This window comes from Zonotrichia leucophrys, chromosome 7 (assembly GCF_028769735.1).
Source record: "Zonotrichia leucophrys gambelii isolate GWCS_2022_RI chromosome 7, RI_Zleu_2.0, whole genome shotgun sequence".
In the NCBI taxonomy this organism is placed as follows: domain Eukaryota; kingdom Metazoa; phylum Chordata; class Aves; order Passeriformes; family Passerellidae; genus Zonotrichia; species Zonotrichia leucophrys.
Genome location: NC_088177.1, coordinates 20448890 through 20469457, shown reverse-complemented (window position 1 = coordinate 20469457; position 20568 = coordinate 20448890). Strand labels below are relative to the sequence as shown.

Below are 20568 nucleotides of genomic sequence, written 5' to 3'. Positions count from 1 at the left end.
AAAGTGACAACCAAAAAAACCCCACCAACACCCCACATGTAGAAAAATATATACAAAAACTCTGTTCATTAGAAAAATATAAATTTGAAGGCTTGGGAACCTGAATCTTCATCTTCTGTTTCAGTTCCTTGTTGCTGCGACACAGGTTTTGCATGTTTGTCTTAAAATGGCATCACATTAGTGTTTATTGAAAAACCCTTGCTACCAAGGCTTTGATAAAGAGGCATGAAGGCTGTTTACTGCTGATGTCAGATATCAAAGTCTGTGCTCAGTACAGATGGGGGAGGGGAATTGCTCTACATGTGGAAGAAAATACTAGACCTTTCCTGAAAGAGAAAAACTGGAGTTTTGTAAATAAAATTGTCATGATATATTTGGGACGTAAAATGAAAGTCTATTAGAACGTGCACAGAGAGAGAGAAATTGGACACCTCTGGTATAGCATTTTTCAAGCCTAAGCTCTTTACTTTGCAATTTTAATAGTACTCTTTTAAGGTCATTTTTTGTATATGATTTTAATACATAGTCTGTTGCTTTAACTACTTTCATTAAAATTTTATGAGCCTTTTCAGAAAATCAGATGGGAAAATGCAAATAAATTATGCATTTTATTTAGTATGTAGTAGATACAGTATTACTGTATGTGTAAACAAATAAAAATGTTCATTAATATAACAAACACTATGCTGAAAGATCCTGCTGTAGTCTATAAACCATATAGCCTATAAAGAATCACTTCGAGTTTAAGTAGCTAGTGCTGGACCAAACCTCTGGATTTGGAACAGTACAGAGTGACAGTATAAAAATGTCCGGTTTTCGGCTGTTTGAAGGGCCTGGAAAGGCCCGGAGTGGCCTTGGGGCAGCCCGCGTATCGAAGGACGAGAAGAGGCTTCAGTTCTTCTTTCGGTTTTTATGTTTATTAATTGTTTATCTAAAAGATTTTCTTTCAGCCCGACAGAGGTCTGCTCAGCAGCCAGCCATGAGCACACTGTACTGTCCTCCGGACAGCCACCTATCTTTATACCCATTGTTACGTGTACAATATTTATCATTTTTCCCCAATACCATTTATTCTTATTGCCCGGTGCACTTTTAGTAATGGCCAATCCAAAAGTGCCACCATCACCATAGAAGATGGAGGAGAAGAAGAAGAAGGACAGGACACGCCCCAATTCCTCCATCTTACTTCTCTAAACCCCCCTGTACAGAAATCCTAAACCCTGTGTCTCACTCTCTAATTAACTAATCCCTTCACCATTCACCCCAGTGAAATCCTCCTATCCTCATACAGGTGTCGTCTCCTGTGTAGGGTCAAAGTCCAGCCACCAGACACTTCTGGCAACATTCCAGGATTCCCGAGCCCCCCAAGGGTGGTCTCGGTGGCTCGGCACCTCAGGACTGAGATGCTGAGATCCCACATAAAAAGATTCATTATCTTAGCTATTATAAATAAAGTGGGGGGGATGTCGTGAATTATGATGCACAAGATTGAATCTGAAAACCTTAAAACATTCATTTTCTGAGAGCATGTACTTAATATTTTATAAAATCCCACAGAGTTCTCTGCTTGCTTAGTTTTGCTTTTTCACCCTTCTTCCTCTCCTGGCAGAGCTCACCAGTAATCTGTTAAAATTCTGACCTGAGCACTCAGCAGTCAGCACAGTGCTATGTGTCAGTGATCAGCTTACCTGTCTTTTTACTGCTCCTTCACCCTGTGAGATGCCAAAGCAACAGAGAAAGTACATGTAGTAGTGAATGTTATCAGTGGGGAGAGATGTGGGTATATACTTGATTTCTTCAAGCCAGGTAATGTGTTCATTTAACTTCTGTTTGATGAGAAAACCCCAGCATCATAGGAGAAAACTTCCTAGCACTACTTGTACAGGTCAACGCAACCTCGTTTTCATGGTGGTTTGGGAGGTGTGTTAGGGGAGTTTTGGGGAAGTTTTGACATTGTTCTGTGTGTGTTGTGCTTCGTGTCAACTCTAGACAGGAATCCTCTCACCTAGAGTAAAAAAGTGGTAAAATGATCAAAATGTGGAGCGAACTCTGCCCTTGTTTGTTTGAGCAGTTTCTCACCTCACAGGTAGCCCTGCTGATTTCAGTTTCCTCAGACCTTGGTGACAACAACCGTCTGCAACAATTACTCCTTTTAAACCTTATATAACTGGGCATTAAAAGCTCCACCTCTTTCTTTCTATCTTTGATCTTGTTACAGCAAATGCTTTATGATTCAAATTAGAAGAAGGAAAATTAGACATTTTAAGGAAGTTTTTATAGCTAAAGAAGCAGAAACAATAATTCTTCTCCAAGTTTAATGATGAGTGATGTTTTCAGCATATGAAGAGTCTTCACTTCCACTGTAATTTGCATTAGCAGAAGAGAGTGCCTGTTTCAGTAGTGATTTTTAGAAAAGGAAAGCCAGTAATAACTCCTGTAGTAAATAGCAACTATTAAAATCAGAAGGCCAACAATACTAGAATGACTAATACTGAAATATACTTTTGCAATTAGAGCTTTCATGCATTTGTAACCTTTAGTAAGGAATTGTTCTTAAACTTCAAACAGAATTTCTTAGTACCTTCATATAAACCAATTGCCCTGTAGTTTTCAGTTAAGCAATTTAATTGCTTAATCAGAATAAGAACCTAGTGATTAAAATTTAAGAGTCATGTGGTACCAGGCAATATCAATATTAGTTCTTACTCAGGGTAGCTGGTTTAGATCAAACTGAATGAAATAGAAAGCATGTTTGCAATATGCTTTAGCATGCAGGATTGTCATCTAAGTCTTCTCTAGTTAAGAGTACAGACACTGAAGAGTGACATAGCATTAAGACTGTAATAAAGCTGCCACAAAACACCAACTCCAAATCAGAGAACTTCTGCGCTAGAACAGCTTTGAGGGTTGTTGGATTTTTCATTATCTATGCTGAAAAAAATTAGCCCTTCTGTGAAGAGCATCTATGCAAGAAAGGACTGTTCTCTTAGAACTGACCTGAAATACAGAAATAGCAAAAAAAGTTTAAGAGAACATAGTGAAATGCTATGAAGAGATCTATAGTCTTGCCAATCAAAAGAGAGCCAGTATTGCAGGAATATGGGTAGTCTTTATCAGAAATTATCAGATGCTAAATATTAATTCTCTTTTGAGTTGGTATTACCCCAACTGCAGTGGGATTTTGGCTAATGGTTCTGTGTGTTTTCATAATGGAGGCAGTGAGGAATTTATGGAAACAGGAAGCAGCAGCAGCACTTTTTGGTGGTGGGGATGTTGTTCTGGTGCCTTTCATCTGTAGCACATCCTAGGAGGTTAACAGTCATACTGGATCAGATAAAAAGTCTGCCTCTGTCCACTTTCTGATAGTATCAAATGCTAATGCCTAATGAGAAATACAGAGATATGACAAGTTTGTCTTCCTTTTCTCCAAGGGCTCTCCTTGCCTTCACATATTTAGAGACTTAAAGATGGAAGGGAAGAATAGCTTCCTTTTAGCTGATAATCTTCAACAGATCTTGTTTCTCTTGAGTTTTCTTACTTCCCTTTTAGCATATGTAAACTCTTAGTATCCACAACAACAGAAAAAATTATTCACATAAGTGTTTATCAGGGTTGTTGCTGTGAAGAGAAATGATGACTGATTACCCGTTTCTTTCTTTCACTCTTTCAGCAAGATCTGAACCCAAGTAGTAGCTTTCAGCTCCTTCCTGGGGGACTGCTTTTTCGCAGGGGGGCCAATTAAGCATCTGGTATAACAGCCATTACATTTTTATTCTAATAACATTAGCCTCAGTGTTTCAAAATCTCATTTTAACTTTTTGCTCTGAAGTAAATTGCATAGTATGTTTCACTTTCCAATGTGAGGGTTGATATACTGTGAAGCTGTAGAAGCAGCTCTGAAGAAGAGGCTGTCAAACTGCTCTGATTAACCATGTGCTAATATGCATGAAGTTTTAAGAATTGTGTTAATGCTTTAGTGATTGATTGCCATAAGTGTATAGTCAGCCACAGTATAGCTTGTTCTGCATTATCTTTTTGAGGATATGGAATGGCATGCATTATACAGATTAACCAGTTTTCCCTCTGAGTGTGGAGAAAATATTTGTCCATAGTCAAAAGACTAAAGAAAGTGAAAATATTTGATGAAAAATAGGACACAAGGCTGAATACACATGCAAGTGCTCACTCTTGATACACAAGAAAAAATTAGCATAATCATATGGATGTTCATAAATCTATGGGCCCAGATGTGATCCATCCCAGGGTGATGAGGGAGTTGGCAGATGAATTTGCAAAGCCACTCTCCATCATTTACCAGCAGTCTTGGCTCACTGGTGAGGTTCCAGAGGACTGGAAGCTGGCCAATGTGACACCCATTCACAACAAGGGTAGGAAGGAGGACCCTGGTAACTACAGGACAGTTAGCCTGACCTCAGTACCTGGTAAGTAATGCAGCAGTTTATATTGAGTGTAATCACACAACACTTACAGGATGGCCATGGTATCAGACCCAGCCAGCATGGGTTTAGGAGGGGTAGGTCATGTTGACCAACCTGATCTCCTTTTATGACCAGGTGACTCTCCTGGTCGGTATGAGAAAGGCTGTGGATGTTGTGTACCTGGACTTCAGCAAGGCCTTTGACACTGTCTCCCACAGCATTCTCATGGAAATGCTAGAGAAATCTGGCAGAGCTGCTTAATATCTGTGACATTGTTCAAAACATTTGTTCTTGATGTTTATGAAACTGGCATTTAATGTAGCTGGAGCAAAAGCTTATGATCTCAAGAATATAAGTGATATTTGTTATTTAGTTTTAAAAAGCTACTGGACTAATAACACAAGCAGCAGTCCGGAGCAGAGAAGTGATGTGTTTGCAAAGAATGAAGTTTTATAGCTTTATGTTGTATGACTCTATACAGCCAAATATATTTGCCTTCCTTTGTAAATAAGCTGTAGACAATATCTGTGTTTTGGGGGCAAAGAGACATCAATGTGCTATCCTTCAAGTATTAAAAAAAGAAAATATAAAATTTAAAATGAGATTACTATAGAAAGGAAGATATTGTTGCAAATGATTCAGGGTATTAAATGGCAGTATGTCATCTGCAATATCATATTAGAATTTGAAAGCCTTTTACCATCTAAATCTCAAATTAGGCTAACAGGAAAAGGTTTATAAAAGGTTTTTCAGTTCTTTCTATTTATTTGTGCTGTATATCTGACAGCATTTTCTTGAACAAACATTTATGTCCTGGTTGGGTGATGATGAACAGTAACTCCTGCCTGGCACATTAATGTCACTGCTTTGACTCCATGAAGGTGCTCTGCCTAGAGGTCAGGCCCTGCTAAAGTAAACTGTCAGGCTCAAAGAAAACCAAAGCTGTGATTAAGCATTTGCAGATTCCTATTTCAGCAGTTAGCATTATCTAGCATATTTCGATGGATTCCATCAATCTTGACCAAAAACCCAGTACAACATCAGCAAAGGAAGAAACCATTACTTAATGTAAGAAAAAGAAAAAATCAAAAGAAAAAGAAAACATGAAAGCACATTGGTTGGAAAGCAACATGGGGTTTTTTAAAATATGTTAATATTTTTTAATTTTTAAATACTGTAGAGCTAGAAAAAGAACACAGTAAAATCTGCTGTAATGTGCGTAACTGTCTTCCAAATTATTTTAACTTTTTTTTTTTTTTTTGACTGGACTGTACTCACCAGATGGACATACAAGATAAAAAATAACCCAGGGGAAATACTGCCACAAACTATTCTTGTGAACCACAGTTGGCAGAGATGCTTTTGCCTCAGAATGCACACATGATGATGTGTTTAAAGGATGAAGTAATGTTTCAAAATTGCTGGTAATCTATGATGATGCATCTTTGTGCTCTTTATACTTCTAAAGCTATTAACTTCTTTCCAGACATTTGATTCCTTGAACTAAGTGAAAACAGCAGTTTCAAAGAAAGAACAGGTTCCTCTTGAAAGGCACATGAACCCGTTTGTTTCTTCTTACTCTTTTAGCAAGACCAGGGTGTAGCCAAGGATGGCTTTCTGGATTGTTAAAATAACAAAAAGCTTTTTTTAGTCTACAGTTCACTACTTTGAATCCACTGCAGGCTGAACTTACTAACATCTGACACTCATGCTGTAACTTGGGTAAAATGAGTTATTGTTGCAGGCCTCTCTATGTGCAGGGATGTAATGCCAACATGTGGCTCTTGCCGAGTACAGTGATCAAAAGACAGATACAGGCTGGTACAAGAAAGCAGACAAAAGTGGAAAAGTGCTCATTTACTCCAACTGAGGATTTGGTCACCAGGCTTGAACCAGACTGAAAATTGACCTACCTGTCCTACTTCTGGAATCCCTTAAGCATAGGTAGGCCTCAATCTTGGATTAAGGCTCTTGAAAATTGCAGTTGCTGTCAACTGTTCCACATGAAAATTAGAGTTCAGTGTTAATTTAGGATATTTCACTGTACTGATGCATTTTGATTGGATTGCTGTCTATTTGAAAAACCTGCCTGTTTCTGTAGAAAAGTTGCCTTTGTAGTACCAGATTTTGAAATTTTGTTCAAGAATCCAGCCAGCTAGGAGCTGAAGGAGATGAATTTGGGCACTGAGTTTTGCACCTGATCCATGGCACTGTAGCAATTTTCTGACAGCGTTGTTTAAGCATCTGATTATCCAAGGACTGGATTATCTTGATCTACTTGTAGCTAGACTCTGGTTTGTTTTTCAAGATTGTATGGGATCACTGAGCAGAATGATGTGTTTTCTGGTAATATTGAGTCCCAGCTTAGAGGAAACTTTTATTTTGCTAAGGTATGCTATGGGTTTGTCTGTATTGAAATGTCCTTTGACTGTGCTTAGCCAGGCTGTCCTGGTTGCAGTATCACTGTGGCTGCTGCGTACCATCCTGAAGACATTTGGAATTTTTGATCATAATTTAGGATAGGAAGTTGAGTAATTTCTCCAGAAATGTCTGCATTGGTTGATAAGGGACATCACCAAGAAGCATTGGAATGACCCTTTCTTCTGTTTTGACACAACATTTCTGCCGTCTGGTGCCGTGTTTTGTGTGTGCATGGCACATATGTGTGTGCATTACATTTCACATGTACTTTCCATTTATTGGGTTATTGAAAGGGAACAGAGGAATGTCATTTGTACACAGGTGAGACAAATGGGTAAGAAAAGTTTGTATTGATTTGCTGTTCAAGTCATATTCTAAGTTGCTCCATGCAGGAATTCTATTGGTTTTTTTTCTAATTTGCTATTTAAACACATTGTTCCGATGCAGAACTGAATATTGAAAAGATCCTAAATACATTACTTGGTAATTAATAGTGTATTGTCTTGAGAATACTGAAAATTGCTGCAGGAAAAACTAAACTTAGAGGTCTGGGGAGGTTCCCTTTTCCCGGGGAGATATTAAAGGCTAAGTGTACATTTGTTAAACGTCTAAGATTGTAACGAGTTTTCAAAAAACACAGATTTATGAAATGGTCTTTATTTAGAATATCTTTTATCCTTGTCAGTATTCTTTTTTTTTAATTCGACCTTTCCATTAAAATGACGCATCATGACATGCCTAGCAAGGGAGCTGCAAACCTCTTACAGATGCTGAAACATATATAAAGTGTAATGCAGTAAATTGTACAGACTAGGCCCTAAAGTTAACCTGTATGGCTAAAGCAGTATTTTGTTGGGTTTTGGGGTTTCCTTAAGCAAGGCTGGGAATGTAATAGTGTAATCCACTTGTGACTCATGTCTGTTAAAAACTCAGAAGACAGCCAGATGTTACTGGGTGTGAGTCTGTGTCTGCACACTACAGAACAGTTTAGCAAAATCCTTTGCTGGAGCTCTTTAGAGGAAAACTCCCTTGCCATTAGCTCCACGAATTGGACTTGTTTTTCCTAAGGACTCATTTTGTGGAAGAAAGCCTTGAAAATACAAGTTTGCCCAGATCTGGCTAATGTTAGAAGAACATGGGTTGTAGATGTGAAAAGTGAGCTTTCCTTCCTAAAAGTTGCAGTGAAGGATCTGGTTCACAGTGTACTTGCACACAAAGCTTGAAAGGTTTCATTTCAGTCCATTTTGAGTTATTGGTGAATAGAAGGGGGAAAAATTATTACCCAGATGGAAGAATTTTTCTCGCTTCAGTTTTTCTGATGTGGCAAGAGGCTTTTTGTTTTTCTAAAAATAATCTTCATCTCTGTAATGAGTGCAGGTGAAGAAGTTTCAGTACAGAGGATAGTTTGAGGGGGGAAAAAAGAGAAAAAAGTTGAGGCATATAAAATGCAGCTTAGTTGAAGTCCCAGTATCAGTACAACTATGGATTCTGCTTTTAGGAATCTGTAATAAAATACTGCTATCAACTTTATAAGCATTCAAATGATCTTAAAAATCTCAGTAGGTAATAGAAAGGAACCTTTGCTGAGGACTTTTCCTGAAAACCTCCATAATCCTTTCAGATTCTGCAGGGATTTTGAGTCTCAACCATGTCAGATGTCAGATAACTCTTTCTCTTAGTTAATAGTAGGTTTGACAAAATTCTGCATATTCCCATTTAAGAGTTGGATTTTTTAAATGAGCTTTTCAAAACTGTTTGAAGACAAATATTATTGAACTCATAAACAAAGCCATTTCAAAAATACGCATGACTTTGTGAATGGCCTTTGTGTTTGTGTTTTAATAGAGATAGATTGATTACAGGTGTATGTCTACCTTATTTATAGGTTATCTGCTGGTAACTTCAAGCAAAACATGCATTAGTTTCTTGAACTGTGAAGTAACCTGTGCACTTTCCTTTGAAATACAAATAGATCAACAGAAGAAAATAGATTTTCATAAATTTTCCTGGAATTCAATCTGTAAACCAAACCAAATGTAGATAAGGAGTGAAAGGTGCAATTCACTACTTCATTTGGTCTGCTTTATTGTGAAGTGCTGTAAGGAACAAATTGTTGTGCATTCCTATGCTAATAGGACACACTAATCACTGGGAAAGGTGATTCTGGTTTTGTTCAGGGCGTATGAATTAAGGGTTATTACTGGAAATGGCTCATTTACTCTGTAGGGCTTGAGACAGAGAGTCTGAGTCCTCTGAAGCTTTTGTAAATACATGTTGCAGAATCTTCCCAGACTGAGATGTTTGCCTGTTTGTAGCTGGCTAATCCAGAAGTGCTTCCCTGATAAGGTTAATGCCCAGTTAATTGCTCCTAGCCTTGACACACAGTTTAATTGCTATTTGGCCAACATATGCTTGTTGCTTGCTCTGTGTAGAATTCTAGCGGATGTAGTGATGCAAACTACAGGCTGGTGGAGGGCAAACAAAATAAATACAGTATTTTATGTTCTTTTAATTCAGGGCCAAGTGGATTTGGATGAAGTGTTTATTTAGTTTGCTGGCTGCTTCAGATGCTGTGGCATATTGATTCCTTTTATTACTAGCAGCCATTTAACCTGACCTCTCTCAGATCCAGTATTTTAAAAGCCATAAATTTTAACTTTACTTATGAGCAAGGACTGAAATGCTGTGAGAGCCTTTTTATTAGCAGAGCTTTTGCCTTACTCCATGTTCATGTGTCACCCATGGCAACAATATTTAGAGCATCTTAAATTAGAGCGGCTGTTGGGCAGCTTGGTGGTGGTGGGGTTAGCAATAAAAAGAGCTCATAAATATCTCAGGCATGTAGGATTCACTGATCAAAGTGTGGGCAGGTACAGAAGCAATGCCATGATTAGCAAAAGGTATTCTTTTCTGGTTATTTTGTTAAAAATCTTTCTTTTCTTAGTCTTGATGTTTACAGATAAGGAAGACTTTTTTGTTAAATTGCAAGTTAAATTGCTGATATTGAAATGTAGTTTGCTGCCTTGGCTTTTTGTTTTTTTAAACAATAATCAGCTTCCTTGTTTCATTAGCCTAAATTAATCACTAAACAACACTTAAAGCAATCTTTAATGTGGGGCTTATGTAAGTATTTATAAAAATGTGCCCAGGCCAAACATTGATGCATGAAAATGACATACCACTCTTTGAATTATAAATAATATGATTGTTTCAAATTTCTTTCTGCATTCACATGTAAAGAACACAAAAAAGCTTTGTAAACACAAAGCTTAATATGAACCTCTTGCATTCTTCTAATTTGTTACTTCTCATTTAAATTATTAATTTAAAAAATATTATTTCAGGCTTGATGACTAAGATTGAGTAATAATTCAGCAGTTTATTTCAAAGTAGGCTTAAGACTTAACAAAATAGATCATAACTATAATTTTAATGTAAGTTTTGGCTTGCTTTCTTTTGTTTTAGTACTAAAGAAGTCTCCCCATCTATCCCACAGATCAAAAGGTAACACTCTAGATGTTAGCCTCATACTGTCTGAAGTGACTTTGTTTAAATATTAGTGCAGGCACTCTTTACTTCATTTTAAACTTTGGCCTGGGAACAAAAATGTTGGTTTAGTTTGAGAAGCATAATTTATATCAATTAGTCTCAGAAAGTGTCACATTTCCCAATCTTTTAAAGCTGGATTTAAATGTTTGACCTTTCCAGAGGGCAGGTGTGGAAGTAGAAATAAAGCAATCACAGGGCACTGGAATTTTTTTGCTACTACTCGGTTCCAGACTGATCAATTTACAAGGTGCCTGAAACCAGTGGGGAATCCTGTTTTCTAAAAACTGGACTTTTTCCTGTCTGCATTGTTTCTCCTATTGCAGTTTTCTTTTAGCAGGTTGTAACACCTATGTCTCAAGTCAGTTTATACATAAATATCCTTGAGGAGAAGCTTTGTGCAAGAGAAGTAGCTTGATTTATATTGGGACCTGTTTGGAGGGCAAGTGCTTCGGTTTGCACCAACTAGACAGAGGGCAGGAATCTGCTGGAGAAAGAGGGATTCAGTTGTCTAGGAAAACTGCACTGGATGCAGGGCTATACTGTGAACTGGAAGGTTATGGGAGGGGGTAGACATCTGTAACCAGATGTAGAAAAATAATTATTTCAGTAGATAAGATCACAGGGTTTCTATGCAATGACAGGCTTGGCTGCATTTTGTCTGATATTAGCACTAACCTGGGAAGTGCATGTGCCCCTTCACTGAGGCTTTCGCTTGAACCTCTGCTTCTAATTCTTAGCTTTAATATTGTTGCACTGGCAAACTTCTTAGCATTTTTGAGATGTTTAATGCCATACATATTATTTTTGAAATAGCACGTTCCATTGCAACATTGTTGTTTGTTAGTGGTAAGAGTGTAGAAAACAGCGACACCAACTCGCGTTTCTAAGATGACAATAGTGCATTTTCACTTTTTGCCTAATGGCTGCCTTATTGCAAGCATTTCCTTTTCAGCTGGCTAAGGCTCAACATATCTTCTGGGCCTCAAATTGTGATCTGTCATTATTCATAGCTGAAATTGCAGTTTGTGCAAATGCAGGCTAAATTGCAATCATTATATGTAGTAAAATAGATTGAAATATCTGTAAATCTGAAAACTGTAGCTGTCTCTTACAATCAGAGAACATGTTAAATTCTCCTCTGCTTTGATTTCTCTTTATTAGATTTTGTTTTTCTGTCAGTTGCAGGGTTGTTCTGTGTTCAGTATTTCTGCTTATTATCTGGAATGCTTAGACCGAGGTATTAAATGAGCAAAACTAGATATCTTGTCTTTAATATATAAGTGCAAGATAGTGATTCTTCTCTTGCTTTTCATCAAGCCCTTAATCTTTTCTATGTCACCTGTATAAATTAGTGTTGAGGAAAAAGCTACCATGTGATCTAAGACTTCTACCGAAATGTTATATTAAAGCTCTTCATTTGAAAATCACAAGCTAAAAGATGTAATGGCTTTCAGATTCCTCCTTCCTGAATCATTCTTTGTATTGAATATGTGGATGATTGAAGGAGTATCTGAATAAAAAATATAAGTGAGAGGGAAAAATCCTTTGTAGTTAGGCATACTGTGAATCCTACAAGAAATAAATGAAACTACATTAAACAAACGGTTAAGAAAGAATGAAACACGAAGTAATTTAAGTCACGACATGATGTTGCAATCTTGTAGAGTGAGGAGTTGGTCTGTTAGGTTGGGGTAGGCCTGAGTTCAGTGAGCCCAAGCTGAATACCACGAATGCTACTGGAGGTGTGTGTCCGAAGCAGAGCAGGCCCTGAGCTGTACCTGCTTCCTTCAAAGCTGTTGGATTATCTCCCTCTGAGTGCTACCACTGAAGAAGCCACCATCAGTGCTTCATGCTCAAACAGTTGTTTGCCTGCTGAAAGCAGTCCCATGTTCTCTCCAGCCTCCCAGCATCCATAGGGTGGAACACTCACTGTTTTCAGAACTGTTTTCTCTTCCCTAGGACTACATGAACCTCTGCTATGTGCAATGCAATAGGAACCAGCACTCGGTGTATTTAGGGAATTGGCAAAAACAGAATCAAATTATTTATAATTTGTTTCAACTTTTTGTTTATTGTATTTTCTCAGTCTCCACGATGATTTCCCTTTTCCTTTATAGTTTTTCTTTACCTCACTGTCTTTCAAAATGTAAATAGTAAGTTAGTCTAGCTCACATAAATATTTTCCTCTAAGTGTTCTCCTTTAGGCATATTCCTGTAGTTTTGGTTTTCAAGAAGAAACATTATCTAGAAAATAAAGTTAATGATAAATATATAAAATGTTTACTCTGTAGGGTGTCTTGGGAGTTGTATTTCATGTAGAGTGACAGTGATTCATGGCTTCTCTGCATTTTGATTCCCTCTGTACGTGCCTTTGGGGTGGCTTGCATCGCCCACAATGCTGTGTCATTTGTTTCCCTTTGATTTTCATGACTGACATCTTGCTTTTGGCATATTTTCTTCAGCTGGGCTATTAAAAAAAAGAAAGGAATGTGTAGATGTGGAAAAAAGATAATATTGGAAAGACCTGACTAATAACAATAGTAGTAAAAGAGCAGAAAGCAGGGTTAGTTAAAGTGGTACGTTAAGAATTTAAAAATCTGTGTTAGCCATGTTGGCACCGAGCAGAAAATTAAATTATGTGTAGCACCATCTTTGAGTTGAAGAATGATCAGTTACAGATAACATCTAAGAACCAGCAGTTTGATTTCAGCCATTCTAGGTAGGTAGTGATGTCAGCTGTTGTCTTCTCTTATAAATTCAGGAGAGATATATAAAGTAATTCACCATGTATAAAAACAAAGTGGATGCTTCAGTTGGCTTTTTATCATTGTGCTACCAGAAGCAGTAAAAGTGCTCAAGAATTTCAAATCCATGAAAAGAAACATTTTAACACAGTGAGCAGCTGAGTTTCTTATTCTCAAATTATGTTTTTGTATTAAAAATCCAGGTAAGGCTAGATATAGACACACACCATGTGTCCCCAGAAATGCTTGTAAATAACTTGTAAAAGATAAGAGAGAGGTTTTGTTGTTTATTTGTTGGTTTGGGTGTTTTTACCCATGACATAAATAAACACGTTTTCAGGCTTACAGCAGTTCTAAAGGTCTGCTGAAATTAAAAAGGTACTGATGTGGGCAGGGGAAGGCAATTTTCCAATTTGGGATGCAGCCTTGTCCATTATGGAGTTTTGTGCATTTTTTCTGGAAAGCATCCAGTAATAGATGCTGGCTCAGAAAGCAAGGGGCCAGGTCTCCCTGCTTAGGGAAGCTTTTTAGCTCCTGTATCTTTAGCTGTGCTCTAATAAGTGATTACTGCAGCTCTGTAATGAAAGGGGGGGAAAGGAATAAAAGCTGAATTGTAAAAAATTAGAAAGTGACATTTCATATCAAATTATTACAGTCTTAGAATGGGTCAACTGAATGCTCAATACCAGTCTGTGAGTGAGGGTTCTCAGTAAGTTTTTGAACAAATGAGGACACCTTAGTGTGCTGGGGTGTCTAAGGGCTGGGTCCCAATGTGTGTGGGGAGGCTGAGCACACAGCTTGCTGTCTGTTTCACGTGTCCTGTGAGTGCCTCACTCCAAACTTCAGGTGTTGGTTGGATTTTCTTAGGAATGGCCTTCATACATTGCGGTCTTCCAGTCTGAGGAACTGGTTCAGCTTTGTATAAAACAGGCTGTAACCAGCATTTAACTTGAGACTTTTTTTTCCAGGTAATGGAGCTTAGAGCAGTAATTGAGTGTAGTACAGCTTGCACTGCGATGTGTTTGTGAGCATTTCTGTACTTTTCTGGCCAGCCAGGCCGCTGTAGCAGCAGTCTGGAATCAGCATTGGCTGCTGGACCTCCCAAATCCATGGGCCCACATGGCCCTGCTGGAGGCAGGGACGTGCCCAGCCCTTCTGCAGTCACCTGAAGCCATTCCCCGTGGCTGTTCCCACCAGGAGGCTCGGAGCAGAGTGCTGGGGACCCACTGCCTGCAGGGCCCCCAGACCACAGCCCCAGCCCCTCGGTTTGCAGCCCAGCCTGACTGCCTGCTGGGTTGCCCAGGGCCAGCAGCTCTGCCAGTGTGTTGCTGTGCTTTGTGTCCTGCCAAACAGCCCACCAAGGCTGGCTGGTGACTGAAACTTGAGAGAGCTTCCTCTGCTCATCAATGCCTTTCACTTGGCCTTTTCCCTTATTGTTATTTTTGCCTTGGTTTTTCTCCTTCTCAGCCTGTGATAGGCAGCACAGTGCCTCCTACTGATGCATAAGATTTTAGTGATTTTTAGCACCTTTGTGTTCATGCAGGTCATTCCTCTAACTTTGCTATAGCACTTGCTAATTTGTCAATAATGGTAGTCTCCAGAATGGCAATTAGGGAACAGAAGAAGGTTGCACTGGGTGATGGAGCAACCAGGGTTCCCTTAAACCTGTTTGTCTCCACACACACCCCAAATCCCCTACTTGTTTTCAGCTACATATCAGTCTGCAGGTAAAGGAAGTGTAAATTGCTTTATGTAGGCACTACTGACAAGTCTCTCTTTGGTGCCAATTCTGAGCTTTTTTTACTTTTAAGAATTCACTGAACATGCTGTTCAGAATTACTTGTACTCTAGAATTGCTAAATTCACAGCAAATCATACTAACATATCTGTCTTTTCTGTTACCCTTGAATCCCTTCAGGCATTACAGTATGGACATGGAGGTGAAGGGCTTCTCTTATGTTCTCCTGTTCCTTTTGTTAGTACTGCTTAAAAGTTGAAAGCAAAAGCACTTGAGTTCTCAAAGGCAGAAGGCATATTGCAAGGCACAGTCTCTTACTCTGTGTTTCTAAGGAACATTTACTGTTCTGCCATATAAAAACTAAGTAGATGCTACAGCGACTTTTAAATTAAGCTGTGAATTTCTTCATTGATTGGAGTGCATCTATTCATTGAATTTTGTTCTTTACCTATTCCACTATCATTTTTTAATACTAATTAACACAAACGCTGCTACAAAATAAAGCCTTTCTAAGGTCATATAGTCAAGCAATCTAAAGAGAGAGAAGGTTTGGGACACTCAGTATTTTCTCTGTTTTTCTGTGAAGTGCTTTCTTAAGCCTGTAATCAGGGAATGAGGTAGTGACAGCGACATCATTTATGTTAACCTGTGCTTTGCTTGTTTCTTGAAAAAGCTCTGTGTGTGTTGGTATCATAGCACTAGTTTCAGCTTGAAGGAAAAGGTTGGGTAAAACTTAGAGAGAACTAATGATGTATCTTCTCTCAGAAGAAATGTGTTTGAAAATATCAACCATTCATACAACCTATCTCCTTCTAAAAAGCAAAACACTTGTGTAGCAGTGCTTGTTTTTATGAGTCTAAAGATAATGCTCTCCTTAGTGCTAATGGTAATGCTAACAGAGACTGTTAGCACTGTCCAGTTGGACGTCACTGGCAAAGGTGGAGGAAGCAGCCCCATCCTCATCCCTGGTGTGGGCTTTGCAGTGGCACAGAGCGAGCCTGCTATGGCCCATCACTTTGTCAGGTCTGTACATTCTGTGCCATTCCCTCCAAGTCTGAATGGGGATATCTGCTGAACTAAGTTTAACTTGATGTTATTTTTAGAACAAATTACATTGATTGCATACTATTTCAAAGGCCCCAAGTAATAAAGTACACAATTAAATGTATCTGACTAGTTTAATTTCTCTGTGTGGTTTTTGGAATAAAACCTTAACCATTTCTTTTCCAGACTCCTCTGGCAAAGATTTTGGTCCTACTCTGGGGTTAAAGAAATCCAGTTCTCTTGAGAGTCTTCAGACTGCTGTGGCTGAAGTAAGGAAGAATGAGCTCCCTTTTCACAGACCCAGGCCTCATGTGGTGCGGGGCCGGGGATGCAATGAGAGCTTCCGAGCTGCCATTGACAAGTCTTACGATGGACCTGAGGATGAAGAGGGTATGTTGTGCTGAAGGCACTGACTGAGGGAGCCACCTGCACTTAGCACTGCTGAGGGCCAGCTCGATGGAGCACCATGAGCCAGTGATTTTGTCCCACTGAAGCTGATCACATTTTAAAAGCTGTTCACATCTTCCACTGAATAGAGCTGTCTTTGCAGTACCCCATCCAACCTTGACTGGGTTTAGTGTAAAGTCTTTCACTGATCTCCTTTGGGGCAGGGGTGGGTTGGAGGATTTAGAACTCAATCCTTAAATAATTATGTTTTTCAACTTCAAGAAGCAGCTGCTTTCTTCAGATTACATTAAAAATTATCTCTCTTGTTTTACAATTCCCCCTTTTCCAGCCAGGAAATTTGTTTCATGTTGTAGATAAGGCAGTGTATTGATAGCACCCTGCTGCTCATTCTGTCACTATGGGTTTTATAGACCCCAGTCTGCAAATACATCTCCTTTAGTATGGGGTGTAAAACAGTGCTTGGATCCTGAGCACCCCCCGCAGAAGGAACACGGCTCTTTTGCAGCCAGACAGTACATTTTATCCATTTCTTGCTCAGCCACTAAAATAGAAAGATTCCAGGGAGTGAATGAAGTCATTTTGTTACATAGGTTGATTTTGCAGTCTCCAGAATCTCTTGTGGAAGTAAGCTCTGTGTTTGAAACCCAGCACATGGTTAATAAGCTAGATTTCAAAGAGAACAAGTGCTTTACTGTATCAGGATTTTTATATCGGGAACAATGATGAGAAAACAATTCATTAAAATAATTCTGCATTTAATTTACAATACAAATCTGTTTGAATCCACTAGATCTGCTTAGTCTGCTTTTTAAATTATTCAATTAAATGAGTAAGTGTGTGAGTCATTTGAGCTCTTTGTAGACGCTCTTGCTGTATTTCACATGTTTGCATTTCAGTGGCCCATAGCCATCCTCACTGCTTCTTTTTCATTCTGTGCAGATGGTGGCTCTGATAAGAGCTCTCACTGTGGTCAAGAAGCTCAAAATGTGGAATCTGCCCCTCCAGGGAACCCTGAAATAGAAGATGCAGAAATCAAAGCAAAAAAGGACAAAAAAAGTAGGGAGAAAGAGAAGAAAAAGGGCAAGTCTAAAATCAAAGAGAAGAAAAAGAAGGAAGAAAATGAAGATCCAGAAAAGAAAAAGAAGAAAGGCTTTGGTGTCATGTTGAGGTATGGCCTTTTACAAAGCAAAACAGCCACCCAGTCTCGTTATAAGATAGGAAACAACTGATGCTCTCATAAAGTAGTGGAAAAATTATTTCACTTGGACTCAAATAATGTTTATGTTATTCAAAAAGAAAGCAGTTTATACTTTTACACCAAACTTGTAACTGCGGCAGAAGACATTTGGCAGACAAAATGTCTTTTTGTGCCTTTGAAATGCATTCCCATATGTCAAAAAAGATTCAAGGTTTTAGGCTTAAAGCAAGCATGTATCAGTGGGGAAGGATTTGTGGGGAATATTTCTGAGTAAAACAAATCCTGCTCCCACACTCAGACCTTTGCTTTCTCTTCCCTTTCTTATCTGCTCCCTTCACAAGCTGCAGGGAGAGCAGAATTCTTGTGCTATTGCACAAGGTCTACTAACATTTGCAGTTGCTGAAAGCCACTACCTATGATAAAATCTTTACTTCGTGGCTTCAGGCATTGCCTGCAGTGAACAAAAGTTCACTGTCCTCCCTGCCCAGCATGCAAGTGTTTGGATTTCTGCTGTGGCTATTTGTTCTGTGGCTCTGTAAACTCTGAGTCACCAGAGTTTTTCAGGCTGTTTCCTTGCTCTTGCTGGAGCTTTTGGTGCTTCAGGTGCTGGTTGCTGGCACCCTTCCTTCCAGTACCTGTTGGCTCTGTAGAGTATTTAAGTGTTGAAGTAGCTTTTTGCATTTAATACAGAGTATGTGATGAAAAATCTTGGTCACATGGAGGAGATTAAACCAAAGGACCATGTGGTTACTCATGGCACTGAGCACTTAACATTGGCTTTAGGATGCTGTTGGTGTTTTTTGTCGTGCTGTATTGTAGACAGTACTCATATATACAAAAACCACAATCATTGCTTAGGCAAGGATGCATTTAAATAGTAATCTAAGAAATGCAGCTGCAAGATCATTCACTGATCATGGTGTTCATTAGGACATATAATGTATGAACTTGCCTTTCAACTTCGTGTCACAGTGTTCTCTAGAGTAAAATTACTGGTGTTATATTAATATGGAAGGTTTTAGCTTTCTTCCATGTATCAGCAGTTGTCCTATACAACTTCTGAACAGTGTGGAGACACTGTCAAAAATATTCAAGCATGCCTGTATGCCAGATGTGCATGATTTCAACAGCTGTGAGTGTTCATAAGATATACCTGGCTATACCAGTCTGCTTTCAAATGGGCTCTTCAGGAGCAGAGGAGGTGTGTACACACACTTGTGCATTGCACATGCATTTGTGTTCATATTGTTTGAAGAAATTTGACTTAATATGGAAGAGTAGTCAAAAACTGAATAATTAGGAGGGTGACTTCAAAAACTCTCTTGTGTGCCTTAAGCTTTATATCTCTTTTCATTCTTCTTTTCAGCTCTTTGGCATGAGTAGGAAAGAGGAGGGGAGTGGCACAGAGGTCTGACAAAAGGATAAGTACTGCTTAATGTATCAAAGATACATAGCAGATTCCAAGTTTGAATTGTAAAGTCTTACAGGCATATTATATCTGAGCCAGAAAGAACATGGGATGGCATTAGAATCCAAAACAAGCTGTTGTATTTGACAGAGATTCTGAGAATGGTCAAAATGCAAAGCCGGAAACAACAGGTTACCATTTGTTGTGATTCCCTCTTTCAGAATATATTCCACATTTTGGTAGTACACAAGGTTTATACATCTGCTCTTTCTATAATCTTGTCTTTGATTTAGATAGTCTTCCCAGCTGACAGTGTTAATAATATTTATCTATATGGCAGCACAGAATGGGAATTTCTATCCCACACCCCTGAAAATCTCTACAAGACAGCAAAGATGGAAGCATCATGTTGTAATAAAGAGAGAAGGAGAAGTAGGTGAGAAGTAACAGTTCAGCTGAGAGGTTTTTAGAGGTTCTGTGTCCTTGTTGATGTATCTTTCCAGAATTCATAAAACTTGAAAAGAAATTCCTTCCTGAAAAGGTGAGAGTATTAGGGAATACTAGCCAAGATAGAAGTGAAAGAAGGCTGCAGACCTGCAAAGTAGAGCTTGAACAAGAGCAACCAGTGTGCATTTATGAAATAATTGGGGGCCATATGTCCTGGGCAAGATGAGCAAATGCAGGCTGGTATTTTTTCAGACAGAAACTGGCACATATGACTTGAAAAACAAAACCAATTGATCTGAATGTTTTTAAAAGAAATAATAGAGAACTAATAGTGGAATTCAGAGCAGATCAAATACCAACTAAATATTAGATTCAAGAGGTATTTTTCAAACTGGAGTCTTGTACTGATGCGAAGGGTAAATGTTAGGAGGGATGGGGAGGAGGTTTGAATAAGTATTTTAGCAACATGAATGGAAAGAAACATCCAGATTTTTTTATGACGTTGTGGGAATGAAACTGGCATGGTTTTTTGGTAGAACATCTGTAGAAGGAAAGAGAGAAATTTAATATGACAAAAGTTGTGAGTTTCTGCAGCAGGCAAGGTGGCTACTAATTCTTGGTATCTTAAGAGAAAGTAGGGAGAAGTATTTAGAAACTGAGATGAGCCCAGATTTGGACGTGATGAATTTAAATTGGAAAGGGGACCTGCCACACAGGGGGCATTGGAAATGTAAACACTGTAGTGGAGCAGAAAGCTTGGTGGAGAAGGAAATCTGTAGTGTGCATTTTATAGGTATGGCGGTGGTTGTGCTGCGATCCCCCATGTATGAGACCACCAAAAGGAGGAACAGAACCCCTGTTAGTCTGACAGGAGAGATAAAGCCGAGGGAAAGGGAAAAAAGTTATTAGAGCAAGTGACGGGTAAGAAGAGGAAATCTATTCCTGGGACCAGGCAATGTCATGAATTTTTTCAACTGGTCTGGTGATTGCAGCCATGTGACGAATCCTGCTGGGAGCTGGAACCCCCACTTTGGTATGTTCATGCTGTTTGTAGTTCCTGGGCAGCTTTGTTCAGAGCTATTTCAGCTGTGCCTGCATGGTTCTGCTGTGCTATGGGATGCATCCAAACAGAAAAACAGACTTGCTGAACCCATGTCAAAATTGGCTTGAGA

General features: G+C 38.9%; 1 protein-coding gene across 8 annotated transcripts in view; it reads left to right on the top strand.

Moving 5' to 3' along the window:
- PARD3B (par-3 family cell polarity regulator beta) overlaps positions 1–20568 on the top strand; it is a 392041-nt gene that overhangs the window by 237560 nt on the left and 133913 nt on the right. For all 8 annotated transcript variants that reach the window (XR_010440948.1, XM_064717877.1, XM_064717876.1 and 5 more), the window contains 2 exons: positions 16122–16325; positions 17283–17511. Coding sequence is in view for 7 of the 8 variants with exons in the window: in XM_064717877.1 (XP_064573947.1) it covers positions 16122–16325; positions 17283–17511 (433 nt within the window). In the remaining variant the exon portion in view is untranslated. The remainder of the gene's footprint in view (positions 1–16121; positions 16326–17282; positions 17512–20568) is intronic.